Source organism: Lagenorhynchus albirostris, chromosome 7 (assembly GCF_949774975.1).
Source record: "Lagenorhynchus albirostris chromosome 7, mLagAlb1.1, whole genome shotgun sequence".
Lineage (NCBI taxonomy): Eukaryota > Metazoa > Chordata > Mammalia > Artiodactyla > Delphinidae > Lagenorhynchus > Lagenorhynchus albirostris.
Window position 1 is genome coordinate 55,948,385 of NC_083101.1, and position 26,710 is coordinate 55,975,094.

The following is a 26,710-nucleotide window of genomic DNA, read 5'->3' on the forward strand; positions in this document are numbered from 1 at the left end:
CCAACTTATAAATCTTAATTATTTTTTCTAAACTCTTTCTGAAGTTCTGTTATTTGTTTTTTCTTTATCTGGCATGTAAGTAGTATGTAATAGTGAAGACTCTTAAGTCAAATAGTACATAAGACTTCTAGAGTCTCTGTTGTTGATATCATGGTGTGCTGTTGAGGTATGTTGGTCTGTGACCCACAGTTTGCTCTTAACTATATGCTAGGAAATGGAGATAAATTATACAGATTGCATACCTTCAGCTCTGTACAGTTTGTTTCTAGAAATTTCCACCTCTAATTATGTCCAATTGTGTATACACATAGGACTAAACTGGTGCTTCTTTAGAGGGACTAGTGTGGTTTCCTTAATTCATGAGATTTAAGTATTGTTTCCCAATTTAAGAATACAACCAACTCCTTATTTTCTTTATGAAGTTTTATAAAAGTTTTAAAACATACAAAACACCTGGATACTCACCACCTAGAATCAGCAATTGTCAACATTTTCTTTCTCATTTATTTGCTTGGGTGTATATATGTATATGTCTGTGCGTGAAGTTGGAGACATCAAGACACTACACTAATACCTAACTACTTGGTGTTCATCTTCTAAAAGTGACTTAAATATACATAGCCATAATATGAAAATTAATAATTCCCTAATCTGTTATGGAGTTTGACTTGAAAATTTCCCCAGTATTCCCCAAATTACTTGCATAGCCTTTTTCTTATTTTAAAACAGATCTACTCAAGGATCACACATTCCATTGGATTGTTGTATCTTAGAAATTGTTATCGCTTAACCTAGGATAGTCTTCCTTCCTTCTCTTACTTTCAGTTATTCAATATGTAGATTTATTTTGTTTTTAATAGATTAGGTCACTTTTCTTGAAAGATCACCCTCACACTCTGGATTTGCTTAGTTGTTAATGTTTTCCTTGAATCCACTATATTTCTTATAAACTGAAAGTTACGTTTAAAGGTTTGATTAGATTAAAGTTAAGCATATCTAGTGTGAATACTTTATGCGTGATTTTTGTATTCATGAAATTAATTTTAAAAGTGTTTCCATTCAAGAGTACTTGTTAATTGAGGTAATATTGCACAGGCTAAAGAATAGTAACATGGTAGGAGGTAAACAGTCTGGTTTCAGGAGCTTGAAAGTGGGAATCAGGTATTTCTCAAGTATTACTCATTTCGTAAAGGAAAGAAAGAAAATAACCAAAGTTTATTGGCTGTCCTTTTCCTGTACATGAAGGTGATCATCTCAGTTTAATGCCATGAGTATTGGTGTTGAGCTTGAGTCATCAGTCACAGTCATTAGCTGCTACCCTTAAGGAAAATTGCACTTTGGAATTCGAGGAATGTTTGAAGCATGGAGTTAATTACTTATCACTACTGACATGGTATCAGTAGAAGAACATGCATGTTACTGATAGAAGTGACCTGTGTACTCTGAAAATAATACCTAATGGACTGTCAACAATTAACCAGAAAACCTTTTTTGAAAATCATCTTAAACATATTAGTAATGTTTCCTGTGTTTGTAAATAGTATTCAGTATACTTAAATGATGGCTTATTTATTTATTTACTTTTAGACTTTTGTTTTTTAATGTACAGTGATGTGTTGTTCTTAAGTGGATATTGACAGGCGTATATACTAATGTAATGACTATTCCAATCAGGATTCAGAATATTTTCATCACTCCAGAAAGTTCCCTGTGTCTACTTCTGGTCAGCCTGGTTCTTCTCCCCATTCAGGTATCTGGTGGTCCAAGCCCTGTACTGCCAGAGAGTTGGGCTGATCTTGTCATTGCTTAAGCTGTAGCAGAAAGCAATATGTTACTGGTGTCTTAAGTAGGAATTTCAAATACATTATCTCAAGGAAGCAGTTGGGAGTTTTGTTCTGTAGTATTTTTAATAATGTGATCCTGGGACATTAAAATAATAAAACAGCAACAAATAATATCTACAGCACTTGCTGAGCTCTAAGCACTCTGCCAAGTGCTGTTATTTATTTATTCAATTTTTGCAGAACCTACCAGTGAGGTAGGTTCTATTGTTAGATTTATTTTAAAGATGCAGAAACTGAAGCATAGGAGAAATTAGTTTGTTCAAGCTCACAAAGCTATTAAATGGCAGAGCAAGTATTTGAACCTTGCATTCAGACTTCAGAGCTTGTATTATTAATCACTGTATTATATTCCCTGTTAGTATATGTGGGCTTAGGAGACCTTCTTGAGCTGGTCAGGGAATCTAATCACCATTTATAGTGAATTTTCCTATATGAACAAAAGAACCCCAGTAATCAACTTAAAAAGACAGATATTGGAACAGTACCTCTGAAAGTTGGTGATCCCAGTTAAAAAAATAGGCAGTGGATTTGAATAGGTATTTCTCCAGAGACGATGTAAGATAGCCACATGAAAAGATGCTCAACATGATTTATTCATTAGGGAAATGTAAATAAACCGTAAGATACTACCACACTCACTAGAATGGCTACCATTAAAAAGACAGTAGCAAGTGTTGGCAAGGAGGTGAAAAAATTAGAACTCTCATGAACTGCTGGTGGGAATGTATAATAAAATAGTGCAGTCACTGTGGAAAACAGTTTGACAGTTCCTCAAAAATTTAAACACAGAGTTATCATATGACCCAGCAATTCCATTCCTAGGTATATAGCCAAAAGAATTGATAACAGGTGTTGCAACAGAAACTTGTGCATGAACATTCATAGCAGCATTTTTCACAATAGCCAAAAGGTGGAAACAACCCAAACATCCATCAACAGATGAATGGATAAACACAATGTTGTATATCGATACAAGGGAATATTATTCAGTCATAACAGGAATGAAGTATTGATACATACTACAACATGGATGAACCTTAAAAGATTATGCTAAGTGAAAGGCCACGTGTCATATGATTCCCTTTATATGAAATCTCCAGAATACGCAAATCCATAGAGTCAGAAAGTAGATTATTGGTTGCTAGGAGCTGGGGGTGGGGGCGGGGGGGAATGGAGAATGACTACTAATAGATACAGAGTGTCGTATTGGAGTGATTTAAAAAATGCTCTGAAATTATATAGGGGTGATGATTGCACAACTCTGAATACACTAAAGCACAGTAAGTTAGACACTATAAAAAGTAAAAAGTAGACTTTAAAAGTTGATGACATTTAGTTTATCAGACATAATATACACATATAACTTACTTGAAAAGTGTAGAATAGAATTTCCTGGAGGCTGGTATACAGAACTCTTGATACTGTGTGGTAATCTAGGGAAAGACGAGTTGTTTAATCAAATAAACTTGGGAAATATACGTACTGTATCTATTGAAGATTTACAGTGTACATCAGCCCACTAAAGATTTGGTAAAGCTCTGTGGTAAAGAAACCTGTTCAGTGTTAACACAGGATTTTTGTAACTGAGTTGGTCTTCAGCCCTTTAAATGAACAATCACCAGTTCTACAGAACCTACTTCATTATATCCAGCTTGGAAAGCACCGGTCACATATTATTAAAAATTTTAGTTTATTAAGAATTCAGTAAAATAAAATCATTTCCTTAAACTAGCCACATTTCAAGTGCTCAGTAGTCACATGTGAGTAGTATATACTGTATTGGATAATGCATTTCTCTTGTTGCAGAAAGTTTGTACAGCCTTAGTAGACATACACAGTGAGACATACAGTCATAGGATGTTTTTATTTACTCTTAGTGCCCCACTTCTCAATTATTATAGAGCATTACAGAGAGAATGTTATGGGTTGAATCATGTCTCCCACCAAAAGATATACTGAAGTCCTAACCCCCAGTACCAGAAAGTACTTTTTATGCAGAAAAATTCATGCCTACTTGAATCTTTGTTACCATGTTACAAGTTACAAGGAAATATCTGATAGACTTCTTTAGTTATACATATATTTAGACACAGAGGTAGTTTTGTAAGGAGTAAAATTCCCTCGTAGAAAGTATTTTTTTTTAATAGCGTCAACAATTAATTGGGGGCCTTTAAACACGTTGATTTCTGCTATTTACAGAGTCAAAGTAGTACTTACTAACATTTATGCAAAATGTAAGTTACTAGAAGAGAGGTGGGACTGAAGACTGCTGGTTGTCTGCTTTACATAAAAATGTAGCAGTTTCATAAGCCCACGTTATTGTACATTATTCTTTTGATATGGATACAAGCAGAATAACAATATCAGGTTTGATATGCTTTCTGACTCCCAAATTAGGGAAGTCATTCATTTCGAGAAATGAAAAGTTTATAAGATATATAAATATTGAAATAGTTAGAAATAAGTAAATACTAAAACATACTATGATTTTAAATTAGTGATTAAATATTGTCACTCTGATTGGCTCTTTTACCTTTATTAATCCAGTTGGCAAATTATCATCATTGCTGATTATAACAATAGAAACCTTTTTAAAAGCCCCTTTTTTGATGGGTTAACGTTGTCTCCTTTGTCATTAACATTAAAAAACAACCTTTCAAATAGATAAGAGATCCCTAAATCATCAAAAATAAAGATGCAATTTACTCTAACTTGTATCTTGCAGGTATGTATTGTAGTTGTGAAACAAATTACAATCAGTTTTTGTTGTTTTTGTCTTCTTTCCGTCCCTCCTACCTTCTGTCATAGTTCAGGTTTCTCTTTTAGGTTTTTGCAACAGATTCTGAGTAGGCCTCTGTAAGTATGTTTTTTTTCCCTTTAATTAGTTCTTCAAAAGACCATCTAAGATAACTTGTTTTTAACTTTTTAAACTTTTTTAGGATATACTTGACATAAATATAAATATAATTGACATACACATAAATTGTACATGTTTACAGTGTAAATTTGATTAAGTTTGATGTGTATGCACCCATTAAACCATCACTATAATCATGATAATGAACATATCCATTACGCCCAGTTGTTTCCTCCTGTCTCTTTGTAGTGGCTTCCCACTGCCCTCCATCTCTGGGCACTCATCTGCTTACTTTCTCTCACTGTAGATTAGTTTTCATTTTCTAGAATTTTATATGAATGAAATCAGGCAGTATGTACTTGTTTATTGGTTGTTCTTTTGTGTCTTTCACTTAGCATAATTATAAAGAGGAAATTAACATTGGTACAGTATTATTAAAGTACAGATCTCATTGAAATTTTCCCTAATTTTTCTACTGATGTAGTTGTTATTTCTTAGTCTTTTCCATTCAGTAATAGTTGTTCAATTTTCCTTGTCTTTTATGACCTTGATCCTTTTGAAGAATACTGATCAGTTCATTTATAGAATCTATCAGCTTGGGTTTATTTGATTTTTCTCATGAATGGAATGCGCTTATGTGTTTTTGGCAGAAATTATCACAAAAATGTCCTACTCAGTATTATATCAAGGAGTTCATGATGTTCATATATCTTACTATTGGTGACCTTTACCTTGATCACTTGGTGTCTGTCAGGTTTCTCTACTATAAACTTTCTTTTTGTAGTTAAAAAGGAACTGGGGGAAGATATTGTGCATATCTTATTTTTCCTGAAACTTGCTCACTGATTTTATGTCCATCACTGGATCTTGTCTGCAGCTAATTATGTGGTGTTTATCTAATGATGATTCTCTACATCCTTCTTCCTTCTCTATTTATTAATTGGAATTCTATGTAAGAAAGAGCTGTCCCTTTGCTTTCATTTATTCAGTTACTTATATCAGTATGTTTTTGTATTTACGTGTTAAATACAATGCTGTAATTATTTTATTTAAATTTTTGCCTATTTTAAAAATTGGATTGTATATATATATATATATTTACTGCATTTTAAGAATTCTTCATTTGTTTTGGATACAAGTCATTGATGCAGATACGTGATTTGCAGATATTTTTTTCCAGTTTGTAGCATGTCTTTTATTCTTTTTAGTAGTGTTTTTTGAAGAGAAATATTTGATTTTTATAAGGACCAGTCTGTCAGTTTTAATAATATTTATTTTGTGAGCCATGAAGTAAATACTGTGTCTTATCTAAGAACTCTTTGCCTAACCCAGGACCACAAAAGATTTTCTATATTCCTGAACTTTGATGGATCAGGTTTTACATATAGGTCTCTAAATAGGTGAATTAATTAATTAATAGATATTATACATCTATTACTGTATTTATTAGGTTATTTTGATACTTTCGTCTTTTAACTTTTATACTAGGATTAAAAGGAATTTACTTATCATTATAGTATTCTGTATTTGTCTATATATTTACCTGTACCAGTCGGTTTTATACTTTTTTTTATGCTACAGTGTTGCTGTTCTGTGACCTTTCATTTTAACCTGAAGAATTTTAACCTTTAGCATTTCTGGTGAGTAGGTCTAGTGGTGATGAACTCCGTCAGGTTTTGTTTGTTTGGGAAAGTTTTTAATTTTCCTTCTTTTTTGAAGGATAAGTTGCCAGTTATAGTATTCTTGGTTGGTGGCTTTTTTCTTTTAGCACTTAGAATATATCATCCCACTCCTTTCTGGCCTGCAAGGTTTCTGCTGAGAAATTTGCTTATAGTTCTATGGGGGTTCCCTTGTACATGGCAAGTTGCCTTTTTCTTCTGCTTTCAAAATTCTCTCTTTGGTTTGACTTTTGACAATTTAATTTGTCTCATTGGGGATTTCTTTGAGTTCCTCTTTGGGGTTCTTTGGGCTTTTTGTATCAGGGCATCCATTTCCTTCCCCAGATTTGGGAAGTTTTCAGCCATTATTTCTTTGAAAAAGTTTTCTGGTCATTTCTCTTTCTCCTGAGCATACATTGATCTGCTTGTTGGTATCTCACAAGTTCCTTAGGTTGTTTTTTTACTCTTTTTTTCATTTTTTTTTCTTTTTGTTATTGAATGATTCCTGATGACTTTTCTTAGACCTTTTTTCTTTCTGCCTGATCTAGTCTTCTCTGGAATCCCTCTAGTGAGTTTTTATTTCAGTTATTACATTCTTTAACTTTGTGATTTCTGTTTGGTAGTTTTATATTTGTATATAATAAATTATATATATATAATATGTATATAAAATATGTTTATATATATTTTTTTTAATTCATTTTATTTATTTTACTTTTGGCTGTGTTGGGTCTTTGCTGCTGCACACGGGCCCTCTCCAGTTGTGGCGAGCGGGGGCCACTCCTTGCTGCAGTGCACAGGCCTCTCACTGTGGTGACTTCTCCCACTGCAGAGCACGGGCTGTAGGCACGCAGGCCTCAGTAGTTGTCGCATGCGGCCTCAGTAGTTGTGGCTTGTGGGCTCTAGAGCACAGGCTCAGCAGCTGTAGCGCATGGGCCCAGCTGCTCCGTGGCATGGGAGATCCCCCTGGACCAGGGCTCGAACCTGTGTCCCCTGCATTGGCAGGCAGATTCCCAACCACTGCGCCACCAGGGAAGCCCCTATTTATGTATGTTTATTTAATAATTATTTATTTAGTATTTTGTCTTCGTTGAAATTCTTACTTTGTTCATGCATCGTTCTCCTGATCTCAGTGAACATCTTTATGATGGTTATTTTGAATTATCTGTCTAGTAAATCATATATCTCTATTTCATTAGGGTCTCTTTCTTTTTTTTTAAAAATTAATTTATTTTATTTTTGGCTGCATTGGGTTTTTGTTGCTGTGTGCGAGCTTTCTCTAGTTGCGGTGAGCAGGGGCTACTCTTTGTTGTGGTGCGCAGGCTTCTCATTGCGGTGGCTTCTCTTGTTGCGGAGCACAGGCTCTAGGCACATGGGCTTCAGCAGTTGTGGCATGTGGGCTCAGTAGTTGTGGCTCTCGGGCTCCAGAGTGCAGGCTCAGTAGTTGTGGAGCACAGGCTTAGTTCTGCGGCATGTGGGATCTTCCCGGACCAGGGCTCGAACCTGTGTCCCCTTCATTGGCAGGCGGATTCTTAACCACTGTGCCACCAGGGAAGCCCCATTAGGATCTCCTTCTATAGATTTATCTTGTGTCCTTTGGAACATATTTGCCTGTTTCTTCGTCTTCCTTGACTTCCTTGACCCTCTTTTTTGGTGTTTGTGCATTAGGCAAAGCAGCCACCTCTCCAGTCTTTATGGATTGGCCTCATACAGAAGAAGATCCCTACCAGTCAGCCCAGCCAGAGATTCTGGTGGCATCTCAAAACTATATTCTAGTTCAGCATGCTTACTTTATTCTTTGCAGCCGCCTGGTGTCTAGGTTATTCTACATCCCCTCACAGCATCAAAACAAGTGAGACTGACGCCATTTCTCAGGCAGCCTCTAAAAAAGTTGGATCATTTGATGGTTTAGCCAATTCTTTCCCTCCCTTGGGAGAAGCTGAGGGCTGCGTTTTTTCATCCACTTGCTCTGTGCTGAGCTGAGGGGAGGAGCTTTGGGAACTGGCAGCCCAAACCTCGGTCTCTATTCTCATTAGCATCTGGTGGCTAAATTATGCCAGGTCTCATTATTGCCCAGTGGAAGGCAAGACAGACCCCACCACCACCCCTTTTTTGGGCAGCCCCCAGAAAAGTTGGGGCATTGGAATTGTGGGCTAATCTTTAGCTCCCCAGGGAGAAATTGGGGTTGGGTTTTTTATCCACTTGCTCTATACTTAGCCAGGGAGAGGGGCTATGGCAACTGCCTGCCCAAACCTCTGTCTCTGTGCTTACTAGCCCCCAGGCAGCTAGATTTTTCCAGATCCTGTCAGCACTCTGAGGCAGGTAAGTCAGAACCCATTCCTTTGAATAGGCCCCATAGAAACTGGGCTTTTGGACGTGTGGATCAACTTTTTTTCCCAGGGAAAAGCTGAGAGCTAGAATTATTTTCTCTGCTAACTGTGTGCTAAGCTGTGGAGAGGAGCTATTGGTGACTACCAGTCCATGCTGTTGTCTCTGTTCTCCCCCAGGTAGCTAGATTATGCCGGTTCTGACAGTGCTTCAAGACTGATAAGTTAGAAGCCTGTCCTCTGAGGATCCCTGTGGAAAGGTTGGGGCATCTGACATACAGACCACCCCTTTTCCTTTGTAGGGATTAGCTGGGAGTTGGAGGGTTTCATCCTGATTGTATGGCACTATGTTGGTGGTAGGAATTCTGGTGAGAAGGTGTCCTGAATTTCCCTACCAGCTTTGATGAGTGTGATCTCTCATTCATCCAGCATTCAGGTGCTTTTCAATTCATTTCTGTATTTCTCACAAAAGGGGATTTGTCTGCGAATTGTCGTGGGGGGGTGGTGGAGAAGAGAATCTAGGACTTTTTACTCTGACATTTTGCTAATGTCACTGCCCCCAGGGTATTTGTTTTTAATGTTTAATTGATATTTGAAGTACAGACAACTAATGCCTAGCAGTTTTAATGTGTTTGGAGCTTTGTTAGCTTCTTAGAAACTTTTGTATTTCACTTTCAGAGATTAAAAAAACTTCTAAGGGGATGACCTATGTAACTTTGGAAAATGGCATTGTAACTCGTTATTCTAAGGCTAAAGTAGAAGTTATCCAAAAAAACTGTATTGTATTTGGTAAATTTGTTTTTTTATAGGGGTATAGTTAGCAATTGCAAAATACTATATACATATGGTAAGGTTGAACAAAGAACTAAATTAGTTGTATGAAATGATAGCCAGGTTCTCGCTGTCTGAAGAAAGTTCCAAATAAGTAAGGGAGAAGGCTAGAAAGAACCACATTGTGCTTGATTATAGTCACATATATTTTTGTTTATAAATATATGCATATATTGAAAGAAATATGTAGAGATACGTGTGTATATGTGGGTTATATAGGTTCATATACTTCCTACTGTGTTTGCTGAGAGGACCTACAAGTAATGACACCCCACTAACAGTAAGCATCTTGTTTTCAGGTCTTCTTTTCTAAATACTATCTCTAATAAAAGGGTGAGGAATCCCTGAAAAAATGGCTGATTTTAGGGCAAGGACAGACAGAGTACCAGATGACCTTGTGGTGCTTCTTGTAGTGCCAGAAACTGGATGTCCAGTTGTTCCAGCATCATTTGTTGAAAACTATCTGTTCTCCATTGTGTTGCCTTTGCTTCTTTGTCAAAGGTCAGTTGACTGTATTTATGTGTGTCTGTTTCTGGGCTATTCTTTCATTGATCTGTTTTCTATTCTTTTGCCAATACCACACTCTCTTCATGACTGTATCTTTATAGTAAGTCTTGAAGTTGGGTGGTGTCAGTCTTTCAACTTAGTTCGTTTCCTTCAATATTGTGTTGGTCGTTCTCGGTCTTTTGCCTCTCCATGTAAACCTTAGAACCAGTTTGTCAATATCTATAAAATAACTTGCTGTGATTTTGATTGGGATTGTATTGAATCTGTAGATCAAATTGGGAAGAACTGAACATCTTGACAATACTGGGCTTTTTAATCCATGAATTTGGGATATCTCTCCATTTATTTTTTATTTTATTTTGTTCATTGAAACTTTGTAGTTTTCCTCACATAGATTCTACACATATTTTGAATTTATATCTAAATATTTTTTGTTGAAAATTCCACTTGTTCATTGCTAGTATATAGGAAAGCAGTTGACTTGTATATAATAACATTGTATCCTGCAACCTTGCCATAGTCACTTATTTCCACAAGTTTTTTTGTTATTGTTGTTGTTCATTCTTTCTGATTTTCTATATGGGCAGTCATGTCATCTAAGAATAAGTTGTATTTCTTTCTTCTCCATCTGTGTATCTTTCATTTCCTTTTCTTGTGTTCTCCCAGTATGATTTTGAAAAGGAAGGGTAAGAGGGAGTATCCTTACTTTGTTCCTGATCTTATCAGGAAAGCTAGTTTCTTCCAGTGAGTATGTTGTTAGCTATAGGTTTTTGTAGATGTTCTTTGTCAGGTTGAAGAAGTTCCCCTCTGTTTCTAGTTTGCTGAGAGTTTTTGTCATGAATGGGTGTTGGATTTTGTCAAATTCTTTCTCTGCATCTATTTATAAGATCATGTGATTTTTTTTCCTTTAGTCTGTTGATATGATGGTGGATTATATTAATTTTCAAATGTTGAACCAATCCTGCAGATCTATAGTAAATCCCACTTGATAATAGTATATGATTCTTTTTATACATTGTTGGATTTGATTTGCTAATATTGTGTTCAGAATTTTTGCATCTATGTGCATGAGAGCTCTTGGTTTGTCATTTTATTTTCTAATAATGTCTTTTCTGGTTTTAGTATTAGGGTAATACTGGCCTCATAGAAGGAGTTAGTATTCTCTGCTTTTATCTTGTGGAAGAGATTGTAGAAAATTTGTATAATTGCTTCCTTAAATGTTTGGTAGAATCCACCAGTGAACCCATCTGGGTCTGGTCCTTTCTGTTTTTGAAGATTATTAATTATCAATTCAATTTCTTTAATGGATATAGGCTTATTCAGATTGTTTGTCTTTATGGTTCTTTTTAGTTGATTTGCTTGGACTGTTTAAACTCATTTAATATTGGATTATGTTATCTTTTATTATACTTCTAGAATTATTAAAATACTGTCAGTGTACTTGATGATATCTTTTACTTTTTATGAGATATTAATAAAATAAAACTGTTTTCTTCCAGCCTAGTGTATTAATCATAACCTACAAGGAACCTGCAAAATCATCTTCTCAGTTTGGATCCTACACACAAGCTGAATGGAGGCCAGATAGTACCATGATAGCTGTGTCAGTAAGTACATTTTTCAACTTTAATGCTGTTTTCTTATGAAATCATTACATCGCATTTAAATTTAATTCTCTTAGATGAGATCCTTTCACTTTTTCACACCCATTAGTATTTACCATCTGTGATAGGAATTGCTGTACCGATTCTTCTATTCAGGTTACTCCTACTATATCGTTTTTCTTGATTCTTCTACTTCCTCCCATCCCTAAACGGTGCCTATATCCTTTTCTTTTTATTCCTCTCACTTTGCTGTTTTGTCCTTGAAGTCTAATCTAGATTTTTTAAGCTTTCATCTGTATTTACATGGTATTCCCAAATTTATATTATAAATCCTGCCCTCTGTTCCCAAGGATGTCTCATAAAAATGATAAACTTTGTGTTTATGTCATACTACATTCTCATATCCATTTGGGTTTATTTCTGCATTTCTCCTCTATTCCATTAATGTGCTTAGGTCTGGTTAATTTTACCTTTTTATTGTCAGCTCTTGGGCTGTCATCATCACCTAATTCGAATTAGCAATAATACATTTATTGAGAGCACCTTCCATGTAACTATTATTATAACCGCATTAGGTGTATCATGTCTTCTAAGCTTGACACTTTGAAGTAGATACAGTTGTCCTTCGTAGTAGATTAGTGTATTGAGGGTTTGAGAAAGTAAGTTTTATCCAAAGTTACACAGATAGTGTATATTGGAGAGAAGGACTTTAGAATTAGGTACTTAGATTCCATTTACTGTCAAGTACTACACTGATATCTCTCTGCTTTCGGTCCTTTTCCTGTTCATGCTATATAATGCTGACTGGGTTAATCATCTGAAAGTGGCTCCATAAAATAAAAAATATTGAGTAGTTCCTCACTTCCTGCAGCAAGGGTTTGCAGACTACCAACCATGTGCCAAATTTACTCTGCTTCCTGTTGTGTGTGGACCATGAACTAAGAATAGTTTTATGTTTTTAAATTATTGGAAAAAATCAAAGAGGAATAGTATTTTTGACAGGTGAAAATTATATGAAATTTAAATTTTATTGTCCATCAATAATGTTGTTTTTGAGTATTAAAATGCTGATTTCTTTGCATGTTGCCTGGCCGCTTTCAAGGGACAACAGCTGAGTTGAGTAATCCTGACAGTGACCATACATGGTGCTTTATCTCTTCACTCTTCTGCTCAGTGCAGTATAAATTATAATAAAGCATTTATAAATTCATTGTTTCAAGTGCCACGCATATTGCTATATTGTGACATGTCATATTATTTTTATTACTAGTGTATACTGATCATGTCAAAGGAATAAAAAGAGAAAAATAGATTTTGAATTTCATGCTTTTAAAGCACATGTGTATTATTTTATTACTGAATTAGATGGCAAAATATTGTGTTTATTATGGAATGACACTATAGTGATGCCAGAAGAATACAGTATAAGTTGAAATTACCCAGCTACGTACTCATCACAGTATTCCCAGCTCACTGAAATTAGTAGTCAGGAAAAATCAGAAAATTTAAAATGGATTATCTCATCACATCAGATTTTTTTCACAAAAATAAAAAATTAAAATGAAGGTGCAATCGAAGTAAGTTTGCTTCGTTCTTATGATGAATTGACAAATGTTAATACTGCTCAGTTTATTTGAATATCAAGACAGAATGTGAAATGACTAAGAATTACTCCCCATGAATAGCATGTGTGGGACAACTTCAGGTGAAAAAAATTTTCAAAGTTGAGAAAACACTAATTCAATACAACCTGAAGTAGAATCCACTAAGGTGTCTTGATTGATGGTGGTAAAAACATGGAGCAGAAAAAGGCTTCAGTTGGACAAATTTACAAAGCTTATGAATATGTAAACATTTAAAACTGATGGTTATTTTAAGTTTTTGTCAGAAATAGAAGCTGAATATCCTGACTTGCCCAAGACCACAGTCTTTTGATGGCTTGGCAGTTAGTGGTAAACATTTATTGTGAATTTTTTGAGCTCATGTGTGAGGTTGAAATTTTTTGAACTTGAGGAACCACTCTTAATCACCTGTGGGGCATTGAATGGCTTTGGAAAATAGCTTTGCTGCAGACTTGATAATGTTTCCTAATGAATTTAAAACTATAAAGCAAAACAGCGCTTATATGTGAAACTTATATGTGGTTAAGCCATTTTGATGACAGCTAATGTTTGAATTACAAGTAAAGTCAGGCTGTCAAAAGTTAACAAGAAGATGTCTATTTCCAAGAAAAATTAGCAATAGGTATTTTTTCTAAGGTCAAACCACAGTTCAAGTAGTATTTTTTGGATCTTGATGCAGTTGCAAAAGAAATTTCCATATTCATAATCCATTAATTGTGCAAATGAGGAGTGCTTCCACCTAACCTTCAGTTGGAAGTGATTACAATGTAATGACATGTTAATAGGCAAACATAGAAGAAATCTGGTAGACTTCATAATTGCCTACCAAGTGATGAATGTATTCAATTAAAATCATATGCTCATGGGTTGATATCAGTATTTGGCAGTACTGGTTTGAAAACACATTTTCACATATAAATATGTAAAATCACATTACAGACTAGCATTAAGAGGAAACTTTGCAATTGATTTTGATCGTGGGAAACTAACTTTATTTTTAATTGAAATATAGTTGGTTTGCAATGTTGTGTTTCTGGTGTACAGCAAAGTGATTCAGTTATGTACATATATGTTTATATTTATTTATTTTTCATATCATTTTCCATTATGGTTTGTTACAAGATATTGAATATAGTTTCCTGTGCTGTGCAGTAGGACCTTGGTTTTTTTTTTTTATATATATAGTAATTTGTATTGGCTAATTCCAAGCTCCTAATTTATCCCTCCTCCACCCCCATCCCCGTTTGGTAACCATAAGTTTGTTTTCTGTGTCTGTGACTCTGTTTCTGTTTTATACATAAGTTCATTTGTATCATATTTCAGATTCCACATGTAAGTGATATAATGTGGTATTTGTCTCTTTCTGTCTGCCTACTTCACTTAGTATGATTATCTCTAGGTCCATCCATGTTGCTGCAAATGGGCATTATTTCATTCTTTTTTATGGCTGAGTAGTATTTCGTATATATATACACAACATCTTTATCCATTCATCTGTTGACGGACACTTAGGTTGCTTCCATGTCTTGGTGATTGTAAATAGTGCTGCTCTGAACACTGGGGTGTATGTATCTTTTCAAATTAGACTTTTCCTTTTTTCCAGACCATATGCTCAGGAGTGGGCTTGCTGGATCATATGGTAAACTCTGTTTTCCATAGTGGCTGCACCAGTTTACATTTCCACCAACAGTATAGGAGAGTTCCCTTTTCTCCACACCCTCTTTGGCATTTAATATTTGTAGACTTTTTGATAACGGCCATTCTGCCAGTGTGAGGTGATACCTCACTGTAGTTTTTTTTTGTTTGTTTGTTTTTTTTTGCTGTACGCGGGCCTCTCACTGTTGTGGCCTCTCCCGTTGTGGAGCACAGGATCCGGACGCACAGGCTCAGCGGCCACGGCTCACGGGCCTAGCCGCTCCGTGGCATGTGGGATCTTCCCGGACCGGGGCACGAACCCATGTCCCCTTCATCGGCAGGCAGACTCTCAACCACTGCGCCACCAGGGAAGCCCCTCACTGTAGTTTTGATTTGCATTTCTCTGATCATTAGCAATGTGGAGCATCTTTTCCTGTGCCTGTTGGCCATCTGTATGTCTTCTTTGGAGAAATGTCTGTTTAGGTCTTCTGCCCATTTTTTGATTGGGTTGTTTGATTTTTTGTTATTGAGTTGTATGAGCTGTTTGTATATTTTGGAAATTAAGCCCTTGGTGGTCACATCATTTGCAAATATTTTCTCCCATTCCATAGGTTTTCTTTTCATTTTGTTCATGGTTTCCTTTGCTGTGCCAAAGCTTATAAGTCTGAATAGGTCCCATTTTTTAATTTTTGTTTTTATTTCTATTGCCTTAGGAGACTGACCTAAGAAAACACTGCTACAGTTTATGTCAGAGAATGTTTCGCCTATGTTCTCTTCTAGGAGTTTTATGGTGTCCTGTCTTATATTTAAGTCTTTAAGCCACTTAGAGTTTGTTTTTGTGTGTGGCGTGAGAGTGTGTTCTAACTTCACTGATTTACATGCAGCTGTCCAGCTTTCCCAACACTACTTGCTGAAGAGACTTCTTCAGCAAGAAGTAGAAGAAGAAGAGACGACTTCTTGCCTCCTTTGTCAAAGATTGACTGAGTGTGGGTTTATTTCTGGGCTCTCTGTTCCATTTATGCATGTGTCTGTTTTTGTGCCAGTACCATGCCATGCTGTTTTGATTACTGTAGCTTTGTAGCATTTTCTGAAGTCTGGGAGAGTTATGCCTCCTGCTATGTTCTTTTTCCTCAGGATTGCTTTGACACTTCTGGGTCTTTTATGGTTCCATATAAATTTTAGGATTATTTGTTCTAGTTCTGTGAAAAAGGTCATGGGTAATTTTATGCTAGGGATTGCCTTAAATCTGTAGATGCTTTGAGTAGTATGGCCATTTTAACAATATTAATTTTTTCAGTTCAAAAGCATGAAGTGTCTTTCCATTTCTTTGAGTTATCTTCAGTTTCCTTTATCAGTGTTTTATAATTCTCAGCATATAAGTCTTTAACCTCCTTGGTCAGTTTTATTCCTAAGTATTTTATTTCAGTTTTTGGATGCAGTTTTAAAGAGATCTTTTTTTTTTTTAACTTTCTGATATTTCATTGGTAGGGTAAAGAGGTGCAACTGATTTCTGTATGTTAATCTTGTATCCTGCTACGTTGCTGAATTCGTTTATCAGTTCTAGTAGTTTTTGTGTGGAGTTTTTAGGGTTTTCAATATATAGTATCTTGTCATCTGTGTATTAATGACAATTTTACCTCTTCCCTTCCAATTTGGATACCTTTTATTTCCTTTTCTTGTCTGATTGCTTTGGCTAGGACTTCCAATATTATGTTGAATAGAAGTGGTGATAGTGGGCATCCTTGTCTTGTTCTAGATTTTAGCAGGAAGGCTTTCAGCTTCTCCCCATTGAGTATTATGTTGGCAGGGGAACATTAACTTTAAACTTCAATTAAGCAAAAAATATTATCCCCACAAAAAGAATTTCATTCTCTTTAGTGGATATATATTACAAAGAAAAATTGTACTAAATTTTCATCACTATTATATTTAGAATTTTGTAACAGTAAAATTTATGAAAATTTGTTTTCTCTCTGTAATCTTGTGTTGTTGTTTTTCTGTATTTTGATGCTTTGACGCTGGTCCTGGAGAGACTGCCCCTCTCAGGGCTAGCCAATTTCTAGAGATAGTAGAGGATTACCTGCTAATGTTCCTTTCATGTGCAAACCAAACACTTCACAGCCTGTACCCTCAACCACATCCTTTATGGAGCTCTTTACCTAGGGCCACTATTCCCCACTCCTAATTACCCCAGAGCCAGTTACCAGATAACTAGAAACAGCCTCTACAGAAACAATTTCACAATAATTTATTAACCTTTGCATATACTAAATATTAAGAAAACAAAGAAGTTAGGAATTATTTCTGTTCTCAAGTTGGGGGTGGGTAAAATACATATGTAAGAGAAGATAACAAACAATTTACTCTTTTTGGCTACTGAAAGTCCAGTTTTTATTTTACCTGGTTATTGCTTATAGTCTTTTTCTAGAAGATACATCTCCATACAACTGGAGATGTCATGATGAACATAAATTTAGCTGTTGTAGTCTGGTTTATGTTAAATAGGCTAAGTAAATGCTGACCTGATTCAAGTGATTTAAGTTAATTCATCTCTGTTTGTATAATTTAAAACATGAATTTATGGTTTAGCTTATATGAATTATAAGTTCATAAATGGACTTTATGAAAAATAGACTTTTTTAGAGCAATTTTAAGTTAACAGCAAAATTGAGAGGAAGGTATAGAGATTTCTTGCATTACTCCCTGCCCCAACACATGCATAGCCTCCCCCCATTATCCTCCACTAGAGTGATACATTTGTTACAATTGGTGAATCTACATTCACCATCATTATCACCCAGAGCCCATAGTTTGCATTACGGTGCACTTTTAGTGTTGTACATTGTGTGGGTTTGGATGAATTTATAATGACATGTATCCACCATTATAGTATATAAAGAGTAGTTTCACTGCCCCTCAAACCCTCTGTGCTTTACCTATTTATCCCTTCATATCCCATAACCCCTGGCAGCCACTGATCTGTTTTATTGTCTTCATAGTTTTGCTTTTTCTAGAATGTCATATAATTGGAATCATACAGTATGTAGCCTTTTCAGATTAGCTTCTTTCACTTAGTAGTATGCATTTAACGTTCTTCCATGTCTTTTCATGACTTGATAGCTCATTACTTTTTAGCATGAATATTAAATCATGGGATGTATTACAGTTTACACATTCACCTACTGAAGGACATCTTGGTTGCTTCCAAATTTTAGCAGTTATGAATAAAGCTGGTATAAACATCTATGTGCAGGTTTTTGTATGGACATGTTTTCAACTCCTTTCATGCGCTGAGGTGCGCTTGCTGGGTTGTATGGTAAAACTATGTTTAGTTTTGTAAGAAACTGCCAAACTGTCTTCCAGAGTGGCTGTACCATTTTGTATTCCCATCAGCAATGAATGAGAGTTCCTGTTACTCCACATCTTTGACAGTGTTGTTAGTGTTTTGGATTATGATCATTCTAATAGGTGTATAGTGGTATCTCCTTGTTTTAGTTTGCATTTTTCTCACGACATATGCTCTGGAATATCTTTTCATATGCTTATTTGCCATCCATATATCTTTGGTGAGGTGCATGTTAAGGTCTTTGGCCCATTTTTTAGTTGGGTTGTTTGTTTTCTTATTTTTGAATTTTAAGAGTTTTTTGTTATTTTGGGTAACAGTCCTTTATCAGATATGTCTTTTGCAAATATTTTCTGCCAATCTGTGGCTTCTCTTTTCATTCTTTTGACAGATTTTTTGCAGAGCAGACGTTTGTAATTTTAATGATGTCAAGCTTATCAGTTTATTTCATCGATTGTGTCTTTGGTGTTGTATCTAAAAGTCATCACCAAACCGAGGTCATGTAGATTTTCTGTTATGTTATCTTTTAGGAGTTTTATAGTTTTGAGAATTGGATTTTTAAAAGTTTTAGTTTTTAATAAGGGGGATAAATGTTCGATGAAGAAAATCTGAGAATTGTAGAGATAAACAAGAAAAAATAAATAACTTCACTACTCACAGATAATCATTAATTTTTACTTATGTTCCTATACCTTTTTAACGGTTGTTTGCAGATACACTTATATTTAATAGTACATAGAATTTGAAAGGCTATTGAAGTCTGTTTGTTTTTAAATCCAAAGTGATATTACTATAAGTGACTGTTAATGTCACCTGTTCATGAGGAGCACATTTGATAAATCTGTGAGTTTTCATAGGTAGAGGATTATTGAAAACATATTTTTTTCTTTATAGAAAGCTACTGTACAGCTTTTTTGACATGTTATATCATGAACATTGTCTCACTTCAACATTTTTCTGTAACTTGATTTTGAATGTTTGCATAGGATTCTAACTTACAGATGAGTAGATATTTAAATAGATAAATATAGAAATTTTCATTATTTTCACACAAAATTAACATCTTAATTTACACATTACTCTGCAATTTGATTTTTTTCACTTAGTATATTATGACTACCCTTCTAGATTAATACATACACTCTAACTTATTAGTTTTAGTATTTGTATAATATTCCATAGTGTGGAAGTTTCTTATACTCTTTGCTATTCTTCTCTTAATGGACCTTTGGCAACTATAAACAGTGCTACAGTAAACATCGTTATACATATACCCTTTTGTATTGGCGCATTTATTTCTTTAGGGCACTTTTCCCTATGTAGGATTGCTGGGTCAAAGTGCGTATGTATATTCTTTTTAATGAGTATTGCCAAATCATTTTTTCATAAAATTGTGTCAGTTTCCAGAGTCACTCCTATGTGTTCTTAAGATTCCTGTTTACCTACATTGTGCCTGCATTGGATTGGTGAAAAATGGTCTTGTCATTTTAATTTCCATTTGTTTAATTTCTATTGCTAGTGAGGTTTGGCATCTTTTCCTATATTTATTGGCCCTTTGCAGTTCCTCTTCTATAGGTTGCCTGTGTTTGTCCATTTTTCTTTTTTTCTTTAATTTATTTGGTTGCACCGGGTCTTAGTTGTGGCTCGCAGGCTCCTTAGTTGTGGCACACAGGCTCCTTAGTTGTGGCATGTGAACCCTTACTTGCGGCATGCGTGTGGGATTTAGTTCCCTGACCAGGGATCGAACCCAGACCCCCTGCATTGGGAGTGTAGAGTTTTATCCACTGTGCCACCAGGGAAGTCCCTGTCCATTTTTCAAACCCAGAATATTAGTTCCATATCTTTTTGCTTGTTATTTTCACTATAGCTTCAATGCCAAGAGCATTTTCTGCACACAGTGGGCATTCATATATTAAATAATATCTGAACGTACTGTTCTTTAAGCATGGTGAAGGATATCCTGTCTAGGTACAGGATTCTTAGATTGAGATTCTTTTTTTTTTTTTTCCTAGCCATGAGGTAATGTTCTAGTGCCCTCTGGTTTCTAGGGTTATTAGTGAGAAGTCTAGTGTTAATCTGAGTCTTTTCCCTTTTCAGGAAACCTATTCTTTTTCTCTGAAAGATTTTTCTCTTTGTGATTGAAATTAAGTTATTTTTACTTACAAGATTGTATCTTTTTTTTTTTCATTAAATTGTCTCCCTCTGCCTGCCTCCCTCCTTCCCACCCCGGGCCAATCCACCCAAATTAAACCTGAGTCTTAGGCGTTTCAATCTGAAGACTTCAGTCTGTTTCTGCAGCTAGGGATTTTTTTTTCTCTTTTTCCTAAATAAGAGAAGAATAGAACAAGGTTTGTCTTGTTTTCTTCCCTTTTTTTTTTATTGGAGTATAATTGCTTTACAATGGTGTGTTAGTTTCTGCTTTATAACAAAGTGAATCAGTTATACATATGTTCCCATATCTCTTCCCTCTTGCGTCTCCTTCCCTCCCACCCTCCCTATCCCACCCCTCCAGGCGGTCACAAAGCACCGAACTGATCTCCCTGTGCTATGCGGCTGCTTCCCACTAGCTATCTACCTTACGTTTGGTAGTGTATATATGTCCATGCCTCTCTCTTGCTTTGTCACAGCTTACCCTTCCCCTTCCCCATATCCTCAAGTCCATTCTCTAGTAAGTCTGTGTCTTTATTCCTGTATTACCCCTAGGTTCTTCATGAAATTTTTTTTCTTAAATTCCATATATATGTGTTAGCATACCTGTTTTCTTTCTTTAATTCATTATTTGCAGAGCTCCTGAATTTGTCTTCCAAGTCTCTTACCTTTCAGTAATGATTTTATCGAGAAGGGACAAGCTGTCAAGATGGCAGCATAGAAGGACGTGGAGCTCACCTCCTCCCACAGATACATACAATAATACATCTACAAGTGGAGTAGTTCTCACAGAATACACACTGAAAGCTGGCAGAAGATCTAATACAACCAAAGCTGCAAGAAAGATGCCCACGTAACTGGTTAGGATGAAAGGGGAAATAAAAAGGAATCAGGACAGGACCTGGACCCCTGGGAGGGACCTGTGAAAGAAGAAAGGTTTCCTCACCCTGGGAACCTCCTTCACCAGCTGGGAGGTCCACTGGGACAGATAGGGAGCTTCAGAGACGAATACAGGAGCCAGCTTATAGCCAGGTAGGGTAGAGGGAGACCAGCATAGACGGTCCTTGCACATTGGTGCACTTTCCAGCCCGACATGCAGGCCTGCCGGTATGTGCAGGGGCTGGATGCTGAAACTCGGGCTTCAGTGGACAGACCTGGTGAGGGGACTTGGTTTGGCTGTGCAGAGATAGCCTGAAGGGCCTGAAGTGTGGTCTGGGATGCAACTGGCACGGAGCGCAGGTCTGCCATAGGAGCCCCATTGTCAACACACGAAGGGAAGGGTGTGGGCCCACCATGGCAGCCTCATTGTCAGCATGCTCCCAGCGGGGCATGGCTGCAGCCACTGCGGACTTTAGAAATGTGCACCAGCAAGTTTTGGGAGCGTGCAAGCGCCACCAGAGTGGGTGTGCACGTGCAAAGGCAGGGCTGAAATCTGAGCAGATTACCAGCACTCCGATAGTGGGTGCAGGAGTGACTTTGGTGGGTTTTCGCACCAGTGGCGTTGTGAGCATGCACATCCCTGAGAAATGTATGAGTCTGTTGTTTATTGATGCTCCTGTAGCGGAGGCTGGTTTGAAGGCAGTGCCAGCAATATTGTACTTTGTGGGCGCACACACTGGGTGGCAGATGATATCACGGAGTTGCACGTCCTGGTGGACAGCTCCTGGAGAAAAATACACAGAGGCCCCTTTCCTAGTGAGAGCTTTCCAGTCCTGCCTACCTCACACTGTAGCTTAGAACTGGATCTGGGGGCTTCTACTCCAACAATTGGGGAGCAGACCCTGCTCCCAACAGGGCTGTGACAACCACAGAGCAAAGAAGAGGCCCCGCCCAACATCCAGTGCAAGCTCTGGTCACCACAACACAACCCGTCTGTCAAGGGGATAACGGCCAGAACATGGCAGGCATCCATACCAAATACAGGCCTTGCACCAAAAACACTGGACTCACACAGGCTACACAGGGATGCTCCCAAATAAAAAACAGCCCTTTAAGACCACAGTAGATAACTGTTTCTCCTAAATTCAGAGAGAGAAATATGAGTAAAGTGAAAAATTGGAGGAACTACTCCCAATTAAAAGAACAAGAGAAATCCCCTGAAAGAACACAAAATGAAAGAAACCTCTCCATTCTACCAAACACTGAGTTCAAAAAGGAGGTAATAAAAATGCTAAAGAAATTAAGAAAGATTATTGATAGAAATGCAGATCACTGTAGCAAGGAACTAGAAACTATAAAGAGGAGCCAGTCAAAATTAGACAGTTCAATTGCCAAGATAAAAACTGAGCTAAAGGCAGTGAACAGTGGACTAAATAAGGCAGAAGAATGAATAAGTGATCTGGATGATAGAATAACAGAAATCACCCAATCAGAACAGCAGACAGAAAGACAAGTGAAAAAAAAAATTGAAAGCAGCATACGAGATCTATGGGGTAATGTTAAGCCTTCCAATCTACGCATAATAGAGATCCCAGGAGAAGAAAGAGAAAAGAGGATTGAAAGTGTATTTGAAGAAATTATGGCTGAAAACTTCCCAAATCTAAAGAAGGAAACATATCTAGGTACAGGAAGCACAGAGGGTTGCAAACAAAATGAACTAAAACAGACCTACACTGAGACGTGTTATAATTAAAATGTCAGAATTTAAAGATGAAGAGAGGATTCTTAAGGCATCAAGAGAAAAACAGTCAGTCAGTTACAAGGGAACCCCCATACGGCTATCAGCTGATTTCTCTACAGAAACTTTGCAAGCCAGAAGGGAGTGCCAAGATATATTCAAAGTCATGAAAGGGAAAAATCTGCAACCTAGGATACTGTACCCAGCAAAATTATCATTTAGAGTAGAAGGGGAGATAAAGAATTTCCCAGACAAGCAAAAACTAAAAGAATACAGCAATACTAAACCTATCCTAAAAGAAATATTGAAAGGTCTTTTCTAAATAGAAAAGAAGCAAGACTCTATAAGAAAGAGAAATCACAATAGGAAAGGCAAGTACGTAAAGGGATTGTTTGATCACCTAAGGAAGCCAGTACATAGATTTTTTAAAAAATCAAAAAATTTTGTGAAAGTGATTATAATTACAATGAACAGCAAGAGGATAACATGAAGATGTAAAATAGGACATCAGAGTCACAAAATGTAGGGGAGGGGAGTAAGAAAATATAGATCTTTTAGAATGTGTTTGAACTTATATGACTACCTGTCTAAAGCAAGGAGATATAGTAATGGGTTAACATATTTGAAAATCAGGGTAACCACGAATCAAAAACACACAATAGATTACAAAAAATAAAAAGAAAAGAACTCAAGGATAATACAAAAGAAAACTGTCAACCCACAAAAGGAAAACAAAAAGAAGAAAGGAACAAAAGACAAATACAAAATCAACTGGAAAACAAGGTTTAAAATGGCAATAAAGACATATCTACTTATCAGTAATTACTTTAAATGTCAATGCTCTGATCAAAAGACAGAGTGGCAGACTGGATAACAAAACAAGAACCTATAGCATGCTGCCTACAAGAGACCCACTTTAGGGTAAAAGGAACACATAGACTGAAAATGAGGGGATGGAAAAAGATACTTCATGCAAATCGACATGACAGGAAAGTGGGGGTAGCAATACTCGTATCAGACAAAATAGACTTCAAAGCAAAGGCCATAAAGAAAGACAGAAAAGGACACTATACAATGATAAAAGGATTAATATAAGAAGAGGATAGCATATGTTAACATGTATGCACCCATATAGGAACACCTGAATACATAAAACAAACACTCCTCTAAAGGTAGGTAATTTTATTGCTTCCACCATATAGTAGAGCTAACTATGGTAGACAGGTTAAAGCACCTGCCCCAGATTACATAAATACTATGTGCCTAAGATCACATCACTGATAATGGAATTCTAACCCATGAAGGCTGGTCCTAGAATTTGAAAGTCTTAATAATTTTGCCTTGCTGCCTTTCTCTGTTAGCATGGTTGTTTAATCTTACTAGCTATTATGGAATAAAGCTGAATCTAGGAGACGCTTTGAAATTTGCTTCTACAAAAAAAATCATTGATCGACTGTGTGAGAAGGATATACAGTTGTATGACCTATAGAGCAATACAGCATCACTCTCTGCACATTAAGTCAAAGCCAAAGCAGTCATCCCCATTTAATTTTCTTATGGCCTTCCCCCTGATCCCCAGGTATAGTCATTGTATGCTCTGACATGTCAGTTATATTAAAAATTCTAGTACTGTATCATCAACAGAACCACAGTCACCTCCTTATCAACTTGTACCTTAGAAAGAAATCTCACTGACACTGTTTTTTAATGGGGTGTGAGAAAGAAAATCCTTTACGATTTTAAGAATTGGCCCATAGCTTTTGGGAGTGTGCATTCTCTGAGCATCAGAAGTAGAATATCATTTTTGTAGACATGTTACCAGACCATAAATATCCTTACAGTTTTCCTCAGTTTTAGACAATTGATCTATATCCATGCGCAAGGAACATTAAAATGAATTTGAAGTACTGTCTCATTTCTAGGACTGTGTCTGGCAAATAGTAGCACCAGCATATTTAGGCATATGCGTAAGTATTTTTATTGAGGCTTTGCTTATAATAGGAAAAAACCTGGAGTCCCTTGGTTCTGTGTTCCCATCCAATCACCAGTATTTTGCTAAGTCCTGTCTCTAGTTTACTGCCATCCTCTTCTCTTTATTCTCATTGTCATTGCCTTAGCACAGGCTTTTAGTATCTTTTGTAGATTGCCTAGAACTCAAAACTTTCAGTTACATTTTTTTGTCTACTTGAAATGCATCTAAATTATGCATAGCTATTTCTGAATCACAGCTTTTATTTTTTAAAATATTTATTTATTTATTTGGCTGTGCCGGGTCTTAGTTGTGGCATGCGGGATATTGGTTGCAGCATGTGGGATCTTTAGTTGCAGCATGCGGGGTCTTTAGTTGAGGCATGCGAACTCTTAGTTGCGGCATGTGGAATCTAGTTCCCTGACCAGGGATCGAACCCGGGCCCTCTGCACTGGGAGCTTGGAGTCTTAGCCACTGGACCACCAAGGAAGTCCCACTTATATTATTCTTACTTTAAACCTTTTGGTGGCTTCCCATTGCATTCAAAATGTGTTCCAAACTTCTTAGCCTAGTATTCAGAGCATCTTGTGATCTGGCCTCTACCTGCCATTCCAACTCTATTTCTCATTGCTACTCTTAATATTCTCTTTCACACCCAGCTAAATGGAAATGTAGATTGTTTTGCCACAACATGAGTTACTGTGACATGAATTAGAATATAACTTATTTATAAATAAGGGAAAGACATCAGTTTAATTTAGAATTCCTGTTGTTTCATTGTGATTTTTTTTCCCGTTCCCAGCATGTTAATGTATTGAGTCACCAAATAACAGCTGAAAGCAAAGTATTATAAGAGAGTGGAATACAGCAAATTGTAGAGGAGTACAGTGTTCTAAATAGTACCCATTCATCTCTCTTTTTTTTTCCCATCTTGGTGTGACCAGACACTGTTTTGGAAGTGATTACTCTGCTATTCTCCTGGATCTCTTTGAATTTTGCTCTTGTCTCCATAACTTGGTGTCTTTAAATCATACTATTTATACTTCCTTAAATTATACTATTTTTGTTAGGGTTGTTATTTTTCACAGTTAACCATTATCTTCAAAATGGTGGCTCAAAACAGCCATTTGTTTACTCTCATTCTGTGATTTGCACTGGGTTTGGTCAAATGGTTCTCCTGATCTCACCTCTAGTACTGATGTGGCTACAGTCATTTGACAGCTCCACTGATGCTGGATAGCCCCTTAGTTACATATCTGGTAGTTGACTGTAGCTGTCTGTTCTGGTTTTCTTTGTGACCTCTTATTTTCCAGTAGGCTAGATAAGGCCTTTCTTGTGATGGTAGAAGCTTTTCAAGAAGCAGAAGTTTCTAAGTCGAACCATCACTTCCATTCCTCTTTTCTAAATAGCTTTATTGAAGTACTGTTGATATACAATAAATTGCACATGTTTGAAATGTACAATTAGATAAATTTTGAAACCATAACTACAGTCAAGATAGTGAACAGATCCATCACAGGTTTCCTTGTACCCTTTTGTAATTCCTCCATCCTGCCATGATTCACCTCCCTCTAAAACCAATTACTGATTTGCTTTCTGTCACTACAGATTACTAGAGTTTTAAACAAATGGAATCATACAGTATGTGCTATGACATTTTTCTAATTTCTTTTACTCAGCATAATTTTGAGATTCATGCATGTTGTCATGGATCAGTAGTTAATGCTGAGTATCTTATTGAATATAAC

At 36.4% G+C, this 26,710-nt stretch overlaps 1 protein-coding gene across 1 annotated transcript in view; it reads left to right on the plus strand.

Annotated features, from left to right (window-relative positions):
- RIC1 (RIC1 homolog, RAB6A GEF complex partner 1) overlaps nucleotides 1–26,710 on the plus strand; it is a 136,078-nt gene that overhangs the window by 26,083 nt on the left and 83,285 nt on the right. Inside the window, exon 2 of the mRNA XM_060155058.1 lies at nucleotides 11,524–11,631. Within this exon, the coding sequence (XP_060011041.1) occupies nucleotides 11,524–11,631 (108 nt within the window). The remainder of the gene's footprint in view (nucleotides 1–11,523; nucleotides 11,632–26,710) is intronic.